Consider the following 20,253-nt stretch of genomic DNA (forward strand, 5'->3'; position numbering starts at 1 on the left):
TGTGTGTTACAATCTTATTAGCCACACATTAGCCACACATTAGCCATACATTAGTGTATGGCCAGGCCCAACCACATGGCCTTTGCTCTATAAAAGTTAGTCTATGAGGCATGCAGCGGTCGAGCTCTCTGTAAGAGGTGTGGCCCTGGCTGGTCGGTTTGATTCTTGATGCTTGGCACGAAATAAAGCTTTGTTTGACCTTCGCTTTGTATCAGTCTCGCTAGTTTAATCACGGACCCATTATCGGGGGACCCACCATTGGGGACCCAACAATAAACATATACACACATGCATCTATGTCCAGTGGGTCACAATATAAAATGTATTTCCTATTGTTTTGGTCAAAAACAGTCATAAAGCCACTGATCTAGAACATTATTACTAGAAGCATTAATATGCATTATTTATAGGTTCAATTTTTTTTTAAGATTTTTTATTTATTTATTTGACAGACAGAGATTACAAGTAGGCAGAGAGAGAGAGGGGAAGCAGGCTCCCCGTCGAGCAGAGAGCCTTGATGCGGGGCTCGATCCCAGGACCCTGGGATCATGACCTGAGCCGAAGGCAGAGGCTTTAACCCACTGAGCCACCCAGGCGCCCCTATAGGTTCAATTTTTAAACAGACATAAGACTATTCAGAATTTTTGTTTTATTTTGTGTGGGTTGGTTGAGTTTGAGTAAGTTGGTCTTTTGGTTGGTTGCGTTTGCGGGGGGATTTTCCATTTCATCTAAATTTTCAAATTTTTTTGCATGAAGCTATCCATAGTACCTTATCTTGTCTTAATATATGTGGAATCTACAGTAATGTCTCCCTTTTCATTACTGATACTGGTCGTTTGTGTTTTCTTTCTTTTTTTCTTGCCCAGTCTTGCTAATGTTTATAATTTATTATTAATTTCTAAAAATGTGTTGATTTATTGATATTGATTTTCTTGATTTTTCTCTCTTGCATGTCTGCTTTCTATTTTATTGATTTCTGCTTTTATCTTTTTTCTTATCTATTTATTTGCTGTTCTTTTTAAGATAGAAGCTTAAATCATTTATTTTCAACCTTTGTCTTTTCTAATATTTACATTTAAAGGTATAAATATCCCTCTAAATACAACTTTGGTTACATTCTGTAAGTTTTGCATATGTAAATATTCCAGGTCATAATGAGACAGGGAAACTGAAAGACTCCATAAAAAAACCTGCTTTTTGCTCCTTTTCCTGCTTCTGTTCCTGCTGGGACCTGCTCCCTCATTTTACACATGCCTCATCATGCAAATAGTGTATGTCCTCTTTGTAAGGGACAAGGAGTTAATGATTTCTATAGAATAGATAACATCCAAGGAAGGGCCAGGTGAGAATGACTGAACAAGACCACTTGTATTGTGTATTCTAGACCACCAAGTGCTAGACATCTCAACAGCAAGGCCTCCTGTCTCCAAGGAGTAACACTTGGGCCCCTGTTTTTGTTCTAACCAGGTCTTGGATGCTTGAGAGGACACATAAACCAGGCTACAATCTTCAGTTAAATAACCCCAGACCCAAACAAAGATCAGACTGATGCTCCTTTCCTTTCCAAGTCTCCTGGATGCTTCATCTATATCTGCTCTCTCTGTATGTTCAATAAACTCTGCTCTCACTTCCTGCTTGCTCGTGTTTGATTATCTACCCTTTGTGAAGCCAAGGACCCTGCAGGTTGGTCTGGCAGGAACCCCTCTGGGTCCCTGTACCTGGCCTTCTAGCGTCAATAATCCAATGCTTGTTCTGTTTGATTTGTTCTATTTAATTTCTTTCATTTTTTACTTAAAATATATCAACAAAACAAATTTTGACATTGAATCTTAGGAAATGGCTTTGATCGGGAAAGTGTGGGATGACCTGATTAGATGGAGGCCAGTAGCACAGGCAGTGAAAGAATTCACCCAAGGTAGAACTAAAGATAGAGAGGCTTATTGAATACCTTGTAAGGGAGCAGTGGGCAGGACCACAAAGAAGAGACAATCTACCAGGAAGCAGTGGTGGAGGGGCTGTAGTTACTGGAGGGAGTGAGGAGGTTTGGGAACATACGGAATTTATGTTTTTGGTAACTATGCCTGGTTGTAAGTAACCCATTGGTCAGCTAGGGTGTATGGCTTTTTTTAAGGTGGGTCACCTAATGAGCCTGTTGGCATTCAGCTTAGTGGTCACTGTGGGCCCATTTCCAGTGCTCAAGCCTGCTGCCTAAAAGTAGCCTCTGCAAAGAGAATATTTTGATTCTTCCCTGCTTCTCTAAAATCTGTGAGAAATAGCATCTCAAACGTGTTTAAAAATATGAACTATTAAGTGTTGCTTCTTCTTAACCTCTTAGGGCAAATAAGGACATGACAATGATCCTCTTTTGTCTTAACTAATAAAACTCAACATATTTAAACTTCCCAGAAAATGAAAATGCTAAATATTATAGTCAGGGCAAAATGTGAAGATATCCCATTGGAATTAGAGTTTTTTATATATAAGCTTACCTTCGTGGTAACAACTTCTGAAGTCCAGTAACATCTGTAAGAACAGCTTTAAAAAAAAAATATATATATATATATGTATATGTGTATATACATATACATATATATATATATATGTATGTATATATATTTGAGAGAGGGAGTGTATGTCTATGGGGGGGGCAGAGGGAGAGAGAATCCTTAGCAGACTCCCTGCTGAGCGAGGAGCTGGCCCTGGGGCTGGATCCCAGGACCCTGAGATTATGATCTGGGCCAAAATAAGAGTCAGATGCTTAACCAATTGGCCACCAAGCACCCCTTTAAGAATAGTTAAAGAATCTGTTTACCCAGAGGTGGGAGACAAACAAGATGCTTTCTTCTTTTCTTCCTGTGATGTCTCTCACCCACAGCTAGAAGGGCCTGCATTCTCAAGGCTAAACACTGGAATTGCATTAGCACTGAGAGAAAAAGGCAACCCTTGGAGACTCAAAATTTATAATATGAAAAGAGGGTAGAATAGGATTATTAACAAATGGAATGTGGAGCTGGTTTGTTTTGTCTCAATAATTCTGAGTCATTATTTCATATATGGAATGCCTGGTAAAGAACAGTCTTACCCTCTGATAAAGATAATAGAGGATAGTCGGAAGAAAGACAGGCAGGGCAAGGAGCGCCCTGTCCTAAGAGGAAGCTACCCTTAAAAGGAAAAAAGACCCCATCCTGTTAGTCTGCCACCCTGAAAGGAGCCCTCCACCCTTTCCCACATGAACAACTACCTTTAGGTAGATGAGCTTATGGACAAATCCTGATTGGGTGACAGATGATGGAGGGTTAATCAGATTAAAACAGCCCGCCAACAATCTCATAAAAACCCTGGACTTAGAAACTCTAAGCAACAATCCTTTAGGGTCCCCTCCCTCGTCTGGAACCTTTTACCATCCCTCAATAAACTTTCCATTGCTGCCCACCACTCTTCATCTGGTCTGCCTCTTCATTCTTCGAAGCATAGTCACCAAGAACCATGGGCACTAAAGGAAATCCTGAAACAGACACTTGCCTCAACTCACCAGTGGGATAAAAACTGGCCCAGTTAATTGCAGTACAAAGTTTTTAGGAAGGAGCAGCACATGATCTTGGTTGTTGGGAGTCAGAGTATTTGCTTCAGAAGACAACATTTTGCAGTTCCTTGATTCAGTAATTCCATAGCTAGGAAGAATTTGGTCTAAGGAAATAACTATTTATGTGTGTGAAGATTTAACTATAAGGGTGTCCATGATAATGTGGCTTAGAATTCTATAAAAACTGTAAAAAGCCTAGGTCTTCTCAATTAGGTAATAGAAATTTGTCATATTGGAATATAATAAAGCCAAAAATGATGCTTCTGTTAAATATTTTGTGATATAGAAAACATTCATACTATATTTTAAAGAGAAAAATATTATATATGATGTAATTCAATTTTAATTTTTTTTAAAAGGCACATGGTATATTATATGCTGTAAGCATTGACAAAATACCAGAAGGAATAGATATCTGATGTTGACAGTGGTTATCTCTCAGAGTGGGGAATATAGGTGATTATATTGTTTTTTGGGTTCTCTGCAGCTTAAAATAACTTCTAAAAAAAAAAAAAGTCCATGCTTTATGTTTGTGATATGGAAAAACAGAAGCTACTGCTTTATAAATTGCTTTAGAGCAATTGAGAGATGAATGAATATGGACCCTTGCTGTGAGAATTTCCTGGAATCTGAGTGACATTTAAAAAAGTGTTTAATTCCTTTTTTTTTTCCTTTTAGAGAGAGAGAGCACAGCATAAGCTGGGGGTAAGGGAGCAGAAAGAGAGGGACAAGCAGACTCCAAGCTGAGCCCAGAGACCCATTTGGGGCTCAATTTCATGACCCTGAGATCATGACCTGAGCCGAAACCAAGAGCTGGACACTTAACTGCCTGAGGCACTAGGCACCCCAAGTGTTTAATTTTTTTTGAATTACCTTGTCTGAAGGCCTAGATAAGAAGGTATTTGACAGATTGTTAATCATAATTGTAAGGGCCTGTTTAGCCAGAGCGATTCCATCTGGTTAAACAATGACCTTGTTGTTTATGCAGTGAAACTTAAACTGTCCCTGCCCCCCTTCCCCCAGGGGACTTACTTAAAACAAGTCCTGGAAACCAGTCCTAGGTAACAAAGCCCAAATACAAGGGTGGGTCAGGCCAGGTGGAGGTATTCAGTCAGGGGGGGCTCATACCTAGTCTACCTCACTACCAAGGAGTATGGGCCCTGCCCTTTGGGTGCCTTTTGGGAGCCAATTCTTTTTTTTTTTTTTTTTTTAAGATTTTATTTATTTATTTGACAGAGATCACAAGTAGGCAGAGAGAGAGGAAGGGAAGGAGGCTCCCTGCTGAGCAGAGAGCCCGATGCGGGGCTCTATCCCAGGACCCTGGGATCATGACCTTAGCCGAAGGCAGAGGCTTTAACCCACTGAGCCACCCAGACGCCCCTGGGCGCCAATTCTGACCAAGGTGATAGGCTAGTTCAAATATCTACTATAGGGTCAATTGTAATTCAATTGGTCACTTATGTGTGACCTAGCAGGACTGTGCAGCTTTCTCCGTGTTACAATCTCATTGGTCACCTGTGTGTGGCCAGGCCCAACCACATGGCCTTTGCCCTTAAAAGCTAGTCTGTAGGGCAGAGAGAGGTCGCCTCTTTGCAAGAGATGGCCCTGGCCAGTCAGTTTGATTCTCGATGCTTGGCGTGAAATAAAGCTTTGCTTGATCTTCGCTTTGTCGCAGTCTTGCTCCTTTGACCATGGACCCAACAATAATTATGGTTATGGAAGGTGGGAAAATCTGGATATTTCCATCAGAGTCCAATCAGAGCAGCACACCAGTAAGAGTGATAGAGAATATAGGATTTATTATAGGAATTTGGCCTTACACCATTGTGGGAGCTAATTAATATACAGAGGTTGCCTCTGTATCCAGAGCTGGGCCTCATGTCAGTAGGGAAGGCTGTGAGGAAAGAGAGAGCATGAAATGAGAGAGAGCAGGAACAAACTGGAACCTGCAAGAATGAACTAAAACCTGTATCAGCCTCTCACTGCCTTCATTCCTCTGACTTCAGTGACGACCTGAAGAAGATACTCGTGCCCGTTGTCACAAAGCTAATGTGCACCTGGCAGGAGGGAGAACACCCAGAAGTCTGAGGAGGAGTGCAGCTGGAGCTGGAAGAGCTGAGGGTCTGGCTGCTTCCTCACACCAAGGTGGGGGGCAGAACCGCAGTCTCAGTCATGGTCTGCAACCACACCCGACTCTCTACAAACCAGGTAGAGACACACAGTTGACCCTTGAACAACATGAGTTGGAACTGCATGAGTCTACTTGCATGTGAATTTTTTTACAATACAAAACTGTAAATGTATTTTTCCTTCCTTATGATTATCTTAATAACATTTTCTTTTCTCTAGCTTACTTTATGATAAGAATACAGTATATAATACACATAACATACAAAATATGTACTAATCAGTGGTTTATGTTATCCGTAAATGCTTCTGGTCAACTATTCGTAGTTGATTATTAGTAGTTACGTTTTGGGGGAGTCAAAAGTTATGCAGATTTTTTAAAAAGATTTTATTTATTCATTTGACACACAGAGAGAGAGAGAGATCACAAGCAGGCAGGGAGAGGGAGAAGCAGGCTCCCCGCCGAGCAGAGAGCCCAATGCAGGGCCCGATCCCAGGACCCCGAGACCATGACCCGAGCTGAAGGCAGAGGCTCAACCCACTGAGCCACCCAGGTGCCCCAGTTATGTGGAATTTTGACCACATTGGAGGTGGGGGAGTGTCAGTGCCCCGATCCCTGTGTTCAAGGGTCAACTGGTACACCCAACTGGAGTAGAAGTACACTTCTGAGTACAGAGAAACATGACTTCTGCTTTACTTCCAGCCCCACACAAAACTGTCCTGTGCCACACAGGAAGTCTAGCCACATAGCTGAACTCAGTTGTTATAGGACAAGCTACTGTGTCCTGTATTTGCTACTAACCCACTGGAGGGCCATGAACAAGTTGTCTATCCTGTATGGCTCTCCAGACTTCTCCAAGATAATAAAAAAAAAAAAAAACACTAGCCCCTTTTTGCTTTGGATGTATATAGGAGTAAAGATGAGACAGACTAGACATAAAAATATTGGGTGAATGTTAGGATTAATTTTGTATCATCATTTTAAGTTGTTTTATGTTCACTTTTCTCTGACATAGACCTTTCCTATGGATATACTGCTCACTGTTAAGCATAAAATATTATGCTGCTCAAACTAGTCAAGATAAAGCCCAACTCAATATTATGGATATACTGCTCACTGTTAAAATGCATAAAATATTAAGGTCTGATACACAGGAGCACACATATATAAGCCGAGAATAGCTCATAAGGGTATGTCAATAGTCCTAACAAGCAAATGAATACCTTGAAGTTTTCTCCCCAGTGGGAAACAATAATATGTCTCTTATCTGTGTACTAAAAGAATAACTCACAACTCTCTCCTCCACCAAGCTGCAAATATATAGCAAGCAAACATCCTTTTATAGTAATGCTGCTCACTGAGCCTAAGTCCTACCTGTTGTCATGTATTGAATCACTACTCTGTGTCATCCCCTGTCCAAATGGCTTTAATACATATTATTTCATTTTCTCCCTAACTCTGCAAGATAAGTCTACATGTTTGTATCTTACAGATGAGGTAATGAAGACTCAGAAAAGTTAAATGATTTTCCCAAGGCCACAAAACTCGTCAGTTGTATAGCTGGAATTTGGACAGTTTTGTCTGGTGCCCAAACCTAGGCTTTATCTTCAGGACTCAAGTGTGGTCCGCACACCAGCTGTACCAGCATCCGAGAGCTGCTGGAAATGTGGAATCTTAGGTCCTATCTAGACCTACTGGATCAAAATATACAATTCAACAAGATCAGCAGGTAATTTGCATGCACCTTAAAGTTTGAGAAGTGCCGTTATGCATACAACACTATTCTGCTCTATAATGGTGTTGGGAGACCAAATACGCTTATATTCAGTGTTGAAAGTAATTATTTGCTAAGCTAGATAGGAAGGTGGCTTTGTTGATTTTCGGTGATTAACCTAAGCTTCCAGTACAGCATCTGTTTCTCCTGTGTGCTTGGAGTAGCACACCTATTACCCAAATTTATGTTGAGGTTACATGATTGAAAGCTCCACAGACATAAGCAACATGGTGATTGAATTCCTTTTAGAGAGCTGTCTGTGATCTTTTTCTTACCTGTTAATATGATGTATTATCTAAGAACTTGCAAATGGAACAGGCCACTAGAAAAAAAAATTAGTCAAAGAAGATAAAGCCCAACTCAAGAAATTATTTAACCCACCATCCCTCCAATCCCCAAATCCTGAGGGTATTTGAATTTTAAAAGAGGAGCTTGGAAATCAAGTGAATCTATAACAGGGTGATTATTGGCTGCAGCATATATTTCTTGAGAAGATGGATACATATTCTTTGTGTCCTTAGCTTGCCTCCATTAGCTCCAGGCTCTGTATTTTTATCTGCATTTTTATCCTAGTAGAACAATAGTATCCGCGATTGACACCTCTCTTCTCAAGTCTAAGAGTAGCCTAAGAGTAGAAGACCCATTTAGTTTGCTACTGTGGAATAGTTACCAAAGGAAGTTATTTTCATACATAACCAACATAGATCATGCCAACTTTCATCCAAGGAGCACGTTTTCAACTAATATCTATACAGTCCTCCAGGCCCTGGCTCCCTCTTATCTTTACAGTCTCACTCGGTTCAGCATTTCCTTGTCATTTTCCTTTTCATCCTGGCTGCACCAGCCCAAATGAATCCTCTCCGCTGTACTAATTCCAACGCTTGCTTCTGATTCTCTTTCCACCTGAAATGTCTTCTCTCCCACATTTCCTTTTGCCCCAGACCTACTCATTCTTTATGTCAGATGTCAGCCATGACACATCTTTCTTGGTCCATGTTGGCTAGAAACTCTGAACCCCAAAGGGTTTATTTTCTCTCCAATGGGACACTTACCACTTTCTGTCTTTACATAATATTTCTCTGAGACTTTCCCTGGCCTGGGAGACTGTAAAGACCCTGAAAGAAGGATCCTTGTCTTAGTGCCCAAGATTTCCCCACAAATGCCTCATACAATACCTAACACACCAGTCCTCAATAAATGGTTCCTTTCTTCCTTCCTGGCTGATGAGGTTAAATACCTTTCATGTGCTTAACTGCCATCTGTATACCCTCTTCATCGAAATGACTCTTCAAATCCTTCGCCCATTTTCTAACTGGATTTTTTTTTTATTGCTGAGTTTTGAGTACTCTATTTATGTTAGATCTTTTGTTAAATAGTCTCACAGATCCCTGAGGCTCTGCTCTTTTTTTTTTTTTTTCCAGTCTATTTTCTTTCTGTTGTTCTGATTGGATAATTTCTATTGTCTTTTTTCCGTTCACTGATTATTTCCTTTATCCCCTCTGTCCACTGAGTTTTCAATTTTGGTTATCACGTTTTTCAGTTCTAAAATTTCTATTTGCTTCCTATATATATCTTCTATTTCTTTTTTGAGACTTTCTGTTTCTTTATTGAGGCTCCGTTTTTTTTTTTCATTTGTTTCAAGTGTGCTATTATTAACTCATAGCATATATATTAATTTGTACTTGGATATAAATTCCCATCCATTCCATTATAAATATGTTCTCTCTGACATGGCTTGTCTTTAAATTTAATTTATAACGCATTTTAGCATATAGGAGTTTAACATTTTTATTTTAGCTTAGTTTAGTTTAACGTTTTTGTAACAATATAAATATTTTCTGCCATCTTTTTAAAAAAAGATTTATTTATTTATTTTAGAGAGAGAGAGAGTATGTGTGCATGATTGGCGGGGAGGGGCAGAAGGAGAGGGAAAAGGAAAACAGGTGCCCCACTGAGCAGGGAGCCCAGCGTGAGTGCCCTATCTCCTGACCTGAGTCAAAACCAAGAGTCAGATGCTGAATTGACTGAGCCCGCTAGGCACCCCATCCCCTGTCTTTATAAAGAAATCATCTTCCTGTCACATAATAAAATGTTATGACATACTTTCTTTCATTTGTTTTAAAATGTCTAAATTTCACATTTAGATATTTAACCTCCCTGGGGTTTATTTTAATATGGTGTCAGGAAGTATACAACTAAGTTGTTTCCTTGCAGAAAGCTGAGCAAGGCCAGACCACCGTTGCTGGTATAGGACAGGTGAGAACGGTGATCTCACTTAGCTTGGGTTACTTTCTCTCTTGTTTATTACTGAGCCAGTCAACAATCAGGACAAAGGGACCCAGAGGTTAAGGACACGCTTTTGAGGAAATAGCTCTCCAAAATCTCCTTTGTCAGTGTGGAAGTGCATCTGAATATTTGGGGGTCTCAGCAGCCTGCAGGGAGGGAAAAGTGCCAGAGGCTATAGAATCAAGGCAGCTTGCCTTTTATATCACCTTGGAAACTGAGAGGGATTTGGTGGGGAGTGTCACATCAACACTTAAGGATGACCCTGTGGTCTCATAAAGATATTGGTACAACGTGAACCTTCTATTCCATTTCGAATTGGGTGTCCTTGAGATTACAGTGCTAGGAGACAACCCCAGCTCCATTTATTGACCAGTCCTTCCCCATGATTAGTAACATTTTCCACATCAAATACCCCTTATAGACAATGTCTGTGAGTACAATAGATAATGTAATATAATATAACATAACATAATATAATATAATATAATATAATACAATACAATACAATACAATAGCTAACAGACAACTTCAGATATTGGCCATCTTGATTTTGGCTTGTGGATTCTAAACATCCAATATCCAAATGCTTCAGAGTTGAAGTGAAAGGAAACTAAATCCTCATTTTCCTTTTGATGACATATTCCAGGTTTTAAAGATTCATAACACCATCCAAAGCCTTTTTATACAGATGCCTAATGGTATGACATGGGCTTAGGACTTGGATTTGTGCCTTCTGATAAATATAGTGGTGTCACATATTATAGTGGGTAATTATAATTGCAATAATTCTGTAGCCTTCCCACAGTAGGGAACTAAGTCAGTCCATGACTTGGTCACCAAACTCTCCACAAAGAAAATTATTAACATGGGTAGTGGAGGGATCAATGTGTGGTTATAGTCTCCAGTTTAATTTCCTATGAACTGATTGCTTCCTTAGTAATGGTCAACAGGTCCCTTAGTGCCTTTTGGGAAGCATGCTGCTATGGAGTCATGATGGATAATAAAAACACAGAATCCTGAGGAAGAGCATCGTTACAGGGTATTAAAATATGGCTCTGGGATGAAAAAAAAAAACCTGTGATATCTAATAGGGAGATGGAGCATCGTGAGAATTATTCATAGTAGGTCATAAAATGGAAAGGCCAGGATACCCACCAAGCAGAGCAGCCAGCAATATTCAGGTATTGTTTGCATACTGCTTCTCTAAATGACAAATTGTACTCATCAAAGGCTTCTCAAAACTTTCCATTCACCAGGGCTGCTTAGGCAAGTGCACAAATGATATTTTTACATATACAGATGGCTATGCATAGGTCATATGGATGCCAGCAGCTGTGAGGGGACCAGGCTGTGGCACAGATCACCCAAGACAGTCCACGTGGCTTCTGGGGAGTCCTCTATTACTCATTTATTTGGGGTATAAGATTTATCTTTGTAAGTGTTTCTCAAGAACCAATATACAAATACCTTTAGGTGTCCTTAGGTCTCTAAGGTGATGGAGAGAGGAGAGTCCAGGAACATGTTGGCTAGAGACAACACAGAAAGAGCCCCAAATGGGCTGAGAATGAGCTGTTGAGCAAATGCGAAAATGCCTAATTCTGCTGAACTGAGATTCTCCACCTAGAGTCTAAACCCACAGGTAGGAGTTCTCAAACTCAGATTGTGCAGAATCCCCTGAGAAGTTTGCTTACAATGCAGATTCGTATGCCCCACTCCCAGGGATTCAGACTCAGAGAGTCTGAGTGGGATCCAGAAACCTGTGCATGCCAGGTGTTTCTGAAGCATGTGGTCTGGAGACTATATTCAGAGGAAACCCTCTGCTGCTTGTGGGTGGTTGTTTGTGGTGGAGGTTCATGAAAAAGGACTATGGAAAAGAATCATACACCTGACCCTCCCAAAATGCTGTGAAAACTTGGCATCTAGATATGCCTGTGCATTTTTAAGAGATGAAAATCCATACCTTTCCTCACATATTCAGAAGGATCCATGTCCCCTCAGAAGTTACATATCGTGATAGCATACAGTGTCCACGAAGCTAATGATCTGATCTCTATTTCCACAGAAGGTATTTAACTTCTCTCCACCTCCAACCTCAGGTAACTCCCCCAGAACCATCCAGCATCTCACAGAATTATGAACATACTTGGCCCTAAGAGGGTTCTGGTCAGAGAGAATGGGCAGGTCTCTGTGACTCTGTTGTCACTATTGGGAAATTGACTCAAAGGGGCATCCTACTGAGATGGATAGGCAGCTTGTCTCTGCAAACAAAGTTAGCATTTCAGTTCTCTGCACCAGACTGCCTTGCTAATAGCTTCCAAAGATAAGAGGAGCACGGATCTCCCCTAGGAGCTGGTTCTCCTCAGTCAGGGCCTGGGAAAGAACCCTCAGAGTCAAAGTTCTGATTAGAAAAGAGGTCTTTCTAGTTCTGTGACTTCAGTTCCAGAGCCCCCTCCACAGCTCCTTGAGCTTCCAGAACCTTCCTTTCCTGTCCCTCAGGCTATGTAAAACTGCAAAGAACAGCCCACAGTTACACAGGGTATCCCTATTGACCATGCTCACCTTAAGTTTGCCTTTAGACTTTTTTTTTCATTTACCACATGACTTCTTAAGCATTTATTACTGTTAATTTACATGAATTATTCTTTTGAACTTTGTTTAAACAAGATAAAAGAATCATAGAGTTAATTTTGTTATTATTATTATCATTATTATATTCTTACCTTTGCACAAATGAGAGACATGCAGACCCTCTTCTGACTCAGGAGACTCACAAATATGTATGCTTTCAGAAAAACATGTCTCAAATGGAACATTACCAGAGCCACACATTTTAAAACAGGACCTCTGAGGATTACCACCTTCCTGGAAGCTACAGCAACATCTTCAAGTCATAGCAACAAACTCTGAAATTCAGGTGCTTTTTACTCTTTTTTTTTTTTTTAAGATTTTATTTATTTATTTGACAAAGAGAGAGCACAAGTAAGCAGAGCAGCAGGCAGAGGGAGAGAGAGAAGCAGGCTCTCTGCTAAGCAGGGCTCCTGATGCGGGGCTCGATCCCAGGACCCTGGAATCATGACCTGAGCGGAAGGCAGCCGCTTAACCAACTGAGCCACCCAGGCGCCCTGTGTTTTTTACTCTTGAGTTAGAAATAACAATGACAAGCATAGTTAAAGATGTCAAAGGATAATTTCTTTGTGTTTTCGTTTGGTTTAGTTTGTTTCAGCTACCAGATATATTTTCTTCTTAACTAGCTGAGATTTCTCTCCCCCACAATTCGAAGGGTCTGTTATTCCAGGACTTTGATTTCCTTTACTTAACTCTGTGAGAAATGATACAGACCTACTTTATTAATATATTTAAAAACTTAAAATATAGGGGCACCTGGGTGGCTCAGTCAGTTAAGCATCTGCCTTCAGCTCAGGTCATGATCCCAGGGTCCTGGGATAGTGACTGTCCTCCATTGGGCTCCCTGCTCATCAGGGAATTTGCTTCCTCCCTCTGTCCCTCCTCCAGCTCATGCTCTCTCTCTCTCTTTCTCTCAAATAAATAAATAAATAAAGTCTATTAAAACAAAACAAAACTTTAAAACACAGAGCAGGAAAAAGAAAGAATTTAACGAATTGGTTATGGAGTATGTGAAGTTGAGCAGCTAGCTTACCCTTTCAAGCTCCGCATTTCTTCCTGTCAGCCTCCAACCAGGTAACTTAGCCTCTTCTTTACAAAGAAAGGAGAAGTTCCCCATCAGGTGACCTGCTCAGATTCCTTCCTACCATCCCCAGATCTGCTTGTGTCTTTACCTTCCTTCCTCCTGTTTCAGGGGTAGGAGACTCATCCTTCCTCTTGGCTTGTGATTATATCCCTCGCAATTACTCCATGACTTTGGCTCCTTAGTTTCCTTTCTCTTTCCTGTGTGCCCCCTTCCTCTCCTTTGCCTGTCTGCATGTTCACGTCTCCCTCATCCTGTGTTTATTACAAAGCCTCCCTCGTTCCCAAGCCCTTCACTTTCTGTCCTTCCTGAAAGGCTGATCTCTTTCTGCCTTCTCTGCACACCCTCTACCTGGCCCCTACCAGTGCTGCTCACCAGGGACATCCTAACCACTAAATCCACTTCTCTCCTGTAGGGGGCTTTCCCTGACAGTTGCCTCTTGGGTTCTGCTCAAGCACGGATATTCACCAGGGTCTCATGTTCCTTCACTCCCTTCATTCTCCCAAAGCGATCTCATCTTCTCTAGTGACATCAGCCACCACACACATGCTCCTGATGATTAAATCTACACACGTGACTTCAGTTTCCTTCTTAAACATGAGCCACTCCATCTCCATCACACATCCTGGACACCTCCATTCTCAGTCTCTGTGAAGACGGCCACTCTCTGCTCTTGCATCATAGACCTGCCCCTTGGAGGCCTCTCCAGCTCCTTCCTTTCCTTTAGCCTCCAGATAATCATCCCCTATTCTTGCCAGTTCTCCAGTTAAAATGTCTGAGTCCGCCCCCTCCTTTCTGTTCCTGCTGACACTACCTTGGGTCTGGTGCTCACTACTTTTCACTTGCAGATGCTTCCTGATAGATTTCCACGTAAGCGTCTCTCTGTAACCACAGCTGGGTCAGATCCCACAACCCCTGCTTTTAACCCTTGAAGACTTCCTGAGATATACACCATACAGCCCACTCCTGAAATGGCATATTGGGCTCTCCAGTACAGCATTCCATGTCTCTAACCAGTGTGATTCTCTCCTTCTCGCTTCCCTTCTCCATTAGAAGTGAGGCCAAGTTCTAACATCAGAGGTACCCAGATGGTAGTATGCACTCTGCTTGCAGAGGGGAAAGTTAGCTTATAAAAATGACACCATTCATTTCCTACTCTCTCTACAAGTTTGCAACCTGACAACCTGTTTTATTTCACCCTTCCTTCTGTTTCCCTTAATATCTTTGTCATTGTCGTAAGAACCTTCCAAAAGATGCCACAGCTATCTCTCCTCCTACTCTAGCTACCAACCATGCTTCTGTCCCAGCCCCTGGAAACACCAAACTTCACTTTTGTCTGATTTTCCCACCTATGTACCTATGATATTCTCCCCTCTTCTGCCTGCTCTGCTTGGCAAACTCTCTCGGCCTTCAAACCCCCTGTCAAAGCCAACTCCACTGTGGCGTCTTCTCTGCTTCCCCTGTAAAGGATACCCTTCTCTAGGGTTCTCCTAGGGAATTATTGAGGTGTTTGCCTTTCCTGCTATGCCATGACCTCCTTGAGCTCAGTCTTTCTCACTCATCTTCCTGTCCCTGGTACCTGGCATAGAGTTGGAGCTCAGTAAATGCGTAAAGAAAAGAATGAATGAGTGAGTGAGTGAGTGACTCTCATTGTCCCAGGTGCCATTGACAGACAAGGCAGTGGGATCAACTAATAAATTGTGTGGTTAAGAGGAGGCACTGTTTCAGGTTGCTCCATGTTCCAAACAAGAGTCATCCCTTCTTTCCCGCTCTGGTAGTCCTCCCTTCCCCAGCTCCTGAATCATCAGGCTAGATGGACCTGTGTGCCTGCCCACAGCAAACTGACTCATCCCACCCACCCATCCCAGGCACCTGTGCAGAAGACACAGGCTGGGGCAGCCACTAGAGCCAGGGACTATGTCACCATCAGATCTACTGTTTGATCTCCTGAGGTTGCACTGGGACATGTGGGCTGCTTGTTTATGTTTTCTTGTATTCAGTTATTTTAATTGGCCCCCATGAAACCCCTCCTTCTTATTCAAATCTGTCCTTATATAGAGCTCCACTCAATATAAGCCATTGTCTTTTCTATTGATTGCCATTCCTAGTTACCCTCTCTTGCTTGCTAAATTACTGATTCTCATCTATACTCTTCCACTATTTGGTCTCTATTTCTAAACACTAGCAATTTACTCTTCTCTGTTAAATGTTTCCCATCCAGTACCTCTGGACCTTCCCCCTATGTGTTTGCTAGAGATTCTTTCTTGCTTCCCTCCTGTGCCTACACCTCAAAAAGAGCCTTCATATGCTCACTTCATCCTAGTCTCTGCCTGCCTAGACATTATACTTGATTTTTCATCCTTTCATAGTCCTGAGAGCTTTCCTCTCAATAAGTTTTTCATTCATTCATTCATCTAATACATATTGAGTGTTGAGTCACTTCATTTTTATATTGAACTAGCATCCAACTAGGAAAAAAAAGAAATCACTATAAGTATCATAAACAGAGGAAGTTAATTTAGGGAGTTGGTTACAAAAGTGTTGGGAGGAGTAGAATGGCTAAAGTTAAAAATAGTAACCATATCAAGGGTTGACAAGGATCTAGAGCAACTGGAATTCTCATGTACTGCTGGTGGAAATGAAAGTAATACGACTATGGAAATTACTTTGCTCTTTCTCTCTTTCTTTCTTTCCTTCTTTCTTCCATTCTTTCTTTTTTTTTTACTTTGCTATTTCTTAAAGAGTGAGACTTATTACTACCCTATAATCTAGTCATTCCAAACTTAGGTATTTCCCTAAGAGAAATGAAAGCAGATATTCGTACACAGACTCGTACACAAATGATAATAGCAGCTTTATTTATTTTAGTAATAGCTCAAAATAGCTTTATTTTTAGTAATAGCTCAAAACTGGAAACAAACAAATGTCCATCAAAAGGTGAATGAAGGGATGCCTGGGTGGCTCAGTCCGTGGAGTGTCCAACTCTTGATTTCAGCTCAGGTCATGATCTTAGGGTCATGAGATTGAGCCCCATATGGGGCTCCATGCTGGGTGTGGAACCTGCTTAAGATTTTCTCTTTCTCCTTCTGCCCCTACCTCTGCAGGTACATGCTCTCTTCCTTGGAAAAAAAAAAAAATTGGTGAATGAAAATACAAACTGTGATACATATATACAACAGAATAAACAGAATACTATCCAGCAACAAAAAATGAATGAATGATTAAAATATGCAACATGGGTTAGTTTAATTATGCTGATTAAAAAATTGAAATTAAAAAGAAGAAGCATATACCGTATGAATCCATTTATATAAAATTCTAGAAAACACAAACTATGATGACAGAAGACAGATCTGTGGTGAGGTAAGAAGAGGGAGAGACTACAAAGGAGCATGAGAAACTTTTGGAGCATGAGAAATAACGTGTTATTTTTATTGTGATGGTGGTATCACAGCATATACTTATATTAAAGTTCATCAGATGATACTGTTTAAATACATGCGATATAGCTCAATAAAACTGTAAATAAATAATCTCAAAAGGAGGCTGGAATTGAAAAGTGGCAACATTACCCAGAGATTAGCAACTGCAGAGAGCCCCCGTTTACCCCTAGGGTTGGAGGAACACAAAGAAAAATGGTGTTCATAGAACCTATGTTCCTTGGTTACTAAGACTAATGGGGTCTCTACTAGAACTGCTGTTTCAATTATCACCTCTCCTTCTCTCCAGGAAGCCAGGGACACACACTCTCATTACACCACAGGACCATGGGAGTGTGAAGTCATGTGTAAGTGCTGCTGCTTGTGGGTGCTTGTGGAACCCTGGAGAGCTGTCTCTGCTGGGAGCATCACCCAAAGCAGAAAAAAAAAAAAAGGCTCTCCCTTCCATCTTCCAAGCTTTTCCCATCCTCTAAACTACCAGGAAGCCAGCTGGAAAGAGAGTTTATTTTGTAGGTTTCTAACTCTCTAGGCAAAGGAAAATATACAGTAAGTAAAGCTATGGTTCTTACTTTCATGTATCTTGTCTGGTAGCATATCCTGGTTCTTCTGAGTTTACACAGCTCTCCCATCCCCTGCCTCCACTAAGTAGTCCACCAGAAAAGCACATGTAAAAGCCAGGAGAAAAGCACAGGATACAGGCTCAGAAGCTGGGAGGACAAGAGAGGGTACATTCAGATGAGTGGGAACAGTGCTAACAGATGTGGGAGGCTGGCCTTTTCTGTCACCAGACAGCTTTTTGGGAATTTAACAGCCAGCCCCTCAAATATACCTGTCACTACTTTCTGTGAAACCCTGCTAGGGATAGAAGCCCTCAAATGTTAATCTGCCTACCTGCATCTTCACTTGCTGTAGACTCATAGTGCTCTTGAAGGACATTGGAATCCACTGAAGAACTCAGGAAGTTATGCTTTGAACACAGAAACTTATAATCAATTTTGAAATTACATTTCTTCAAAATAGCCTACAGATTAGTCTAGTTCCTTAAAAGTCTGCTGAGTTTTTTTGTAATAACCATTTACAAAGAGGGAGCTAATTTGATGTGGGAAGGAGGAGGAATTTTTAGTGTAATTCTCGGCCTTCAGTTCTGTTTCAAATGGTGTGGGAGCTCCCTATGGTGAGTTCATGTATTTAAAAAAAAAAAAAAAGATACCTCATTAAATTGGCTTAGAACTGACAAATCCTCTGGTTGCAACCTTTTCAATAATGCCTAACAAAGGACACACTTTGGAAAAATAAATGTAATGAAATAAAGAAAGAACCATGGGAGACTATGGACTCCAAGAAATAAACTGAGGGTTTCAGAAGGCGGGGGGGTGGGGGGGGGGGGGGGGTGTTGGCGGGGGTTGCGGGATGAGTTAGGCCGGTGGTGGGTATTAAGGAGGGCACGGATTGCATGGAGCACTGGGTGTTATACCCAGACAATGAATCATGGAACACTACCTCAAAAACTAATGATGTACTGTTATGGTGACTAACATAACACAATAAAAATAATTAAAAGAAAGTTGCTTTTTCATATATGTAAGTTCAGAAGTTTAAATATGAAATCATATAATAGTGTTTGGAGTTTATTATATATTTTTTTAAGATTTTATTTATTTATTTGATAGAGATCACAAGTAGGCAGAGAATCAAGCAGAGGGGCCGGGGGAAGCAGGCTCCCCGCTGAGCAGAGAGCCTGATGCGATGCGAGGCTCATCCCAGGACCCTGAGATCTCAACCTGAGCTGAAGGCAGAGGCTTAACACTGAGCCACCCAGGTGCCCTGAAGTTTATTATATTTTTAAAATTTAGTTTTACTCATACAGATAATTCACAGATAGCCAGTGTGATAATTCAAAAGTGTAGATAATGTAAAAGGTTTTTATGATCCCCTCACAATCCCATTTCTCTAGAGCCACTGCTATTTGTGTGTCTGTGTGACATCCTAACCCTTTTTCTTTGTGTTACCAACATATGCATTCGTGGAATTGCATGGACTATTTTGAAAAACATGTGTATAGAAGTGGAGATCTGTAGATTGCAAAATTGGCTATATACTTTTCAGCTATGTTCATTGAGAGATGGAGTTTTTTCCCCCACCCCTTGAATCCAGCTAGCCTTGTGACTTGCTTTGACCGATATAACACAGATGTGATGTTTTGTTAGTTCCAAACCCAGAGGCTTCATAGCTTCTACTGTCACTGTGTTGGAACTCAGAAACCAGCATGGGAACAAACCTGGACTAGCCATCTGGAGACCAGAAGACCACATGGAAAGAGGTCCCAGATGCTCTAGTCTATCTACCAGATGAATGTAAGGGTCTAAGTGAGCCCACCTGAGATTAGCGGAGCCCTGGCCAAACCGTAAGAATTACCTAGCTGGGTCCAGTCCAAATTACTGACCTGTGTAATTTTGAGCTAAATAAATGGTTGTTCTAAACAACTAAGTGTGGAGACTGGCTGTATTATGAGCAGAAGCAAACTGATACTAGACCATATAGTATGTAGTTCTAATAACTTTTTTTCTTTACTCACTATGTTACAAAGAGTTTGACTTGTCAATGCATAAAGATCCTTCTTCTTCTTTTTAAGAGTTACATGAATTTCTATATTATGGATATTCTACAGTTTAACATTTGCTCTATACCAGACATTTAGGTTGTGCCTGCCTCCTTCCTTCTCTCCGTCTCCCCTCTATTACTGTATTGTAAGTATCCCTATAGTTGTTGTATACTTTCCCTACTCTGTTTTTTCTCGGCTAATAAGGGTTATCTTTTTCATAGACATTTAAAAAATATAATAAAATGTATCACTTTTTTTCTTAATTGCTTCCCTATTCTAAATTTTGCTCAAGAGCAGTTTCCCAACCATAAATATACTCTCTTTCTAATACGGAATTTTATGTGAGTATCTATATGTATGTGTGGATGTGTTAGGTTTAATTCATTAATCCTCTGAAATTTATTTGACTTTATAATGTGAAATTGTGAATATTTTTGTCAACTGGATGGCCAAATGTTCTAAACACCATTTAGGGTAGTTAAATCATTTTGCACTGGTTTGAAATACCACCTCCACTCTGCATTTAGATTATCTGCTTCAAGACTCTATTCTGTTCCATTGATCTACTTATTAGCCTGTTAGCCCATCAGTAACAAAATGACCACTACAATGTAACATACTGCATTATAGTATGTTTTGATATTGTCAAAGTATATTTTTCAAAAAATGTCTTAAATATTCTTCAGGATTTTCTATCTCAAAATAATTTCAGAGTCAGTTAAAATTCCATGAAA

General features: G+C 40.7%; 1 protein-coding gene across 8 annotated transcripts in view; it reads left to right on the forward strand.

The window, feature by feature from the left end:
* The window catches only part of NMS (neuromedin S), a 49,221-nt gene that overhangs the window by 13,119 nt on the left and 15,849 nt on the right, over positions 1-20,253 (forward strand). For 4 of the 8 annotated variants that reach the window (XM_032840401.1, XM_032840408.1, XM_032840410.1 and 1 more), the window contains 2 exons: positions 5,590-5,791; positions 7,204-7,440. The exons of 2 other annotated variants lie outside the window; for them this stretch is intronic. Coding sequence is in view for 1 of the 6 variants with exons in the window: in XM_032840410.1 (XP_032696301.1) it covers positions 7,376-7,440 (65 nt within the window). In the remaining 5 variants the exon portion in view is untranslated. Of the gene's footprint in view, positions 1-5,589; positions 5,792-7,203; positions 7,441-19,631; positions 19,665-20,253 lie in introns of those variants that run through there. 2 more of the 8 variants (XM_032840405.1, XM_032840407.1) reach the window with 2 other exon arrangements.

Source organism: Lontra canadensis, unplaced genomic scaffold (assembly GCF_010015895.1).
Source record: "Lontra canadensis isolate GAN:19392208 unplaced genomic scaffold, GSC_riverotter_1.0 scaffold112, whole genome shotgun sequence".
Lineage (NCBI taxonomy): Eukaryota > Metazoa > Chordata > Mammalia > Carnivora > Mustelidae > Lontra > Lontra canadensis.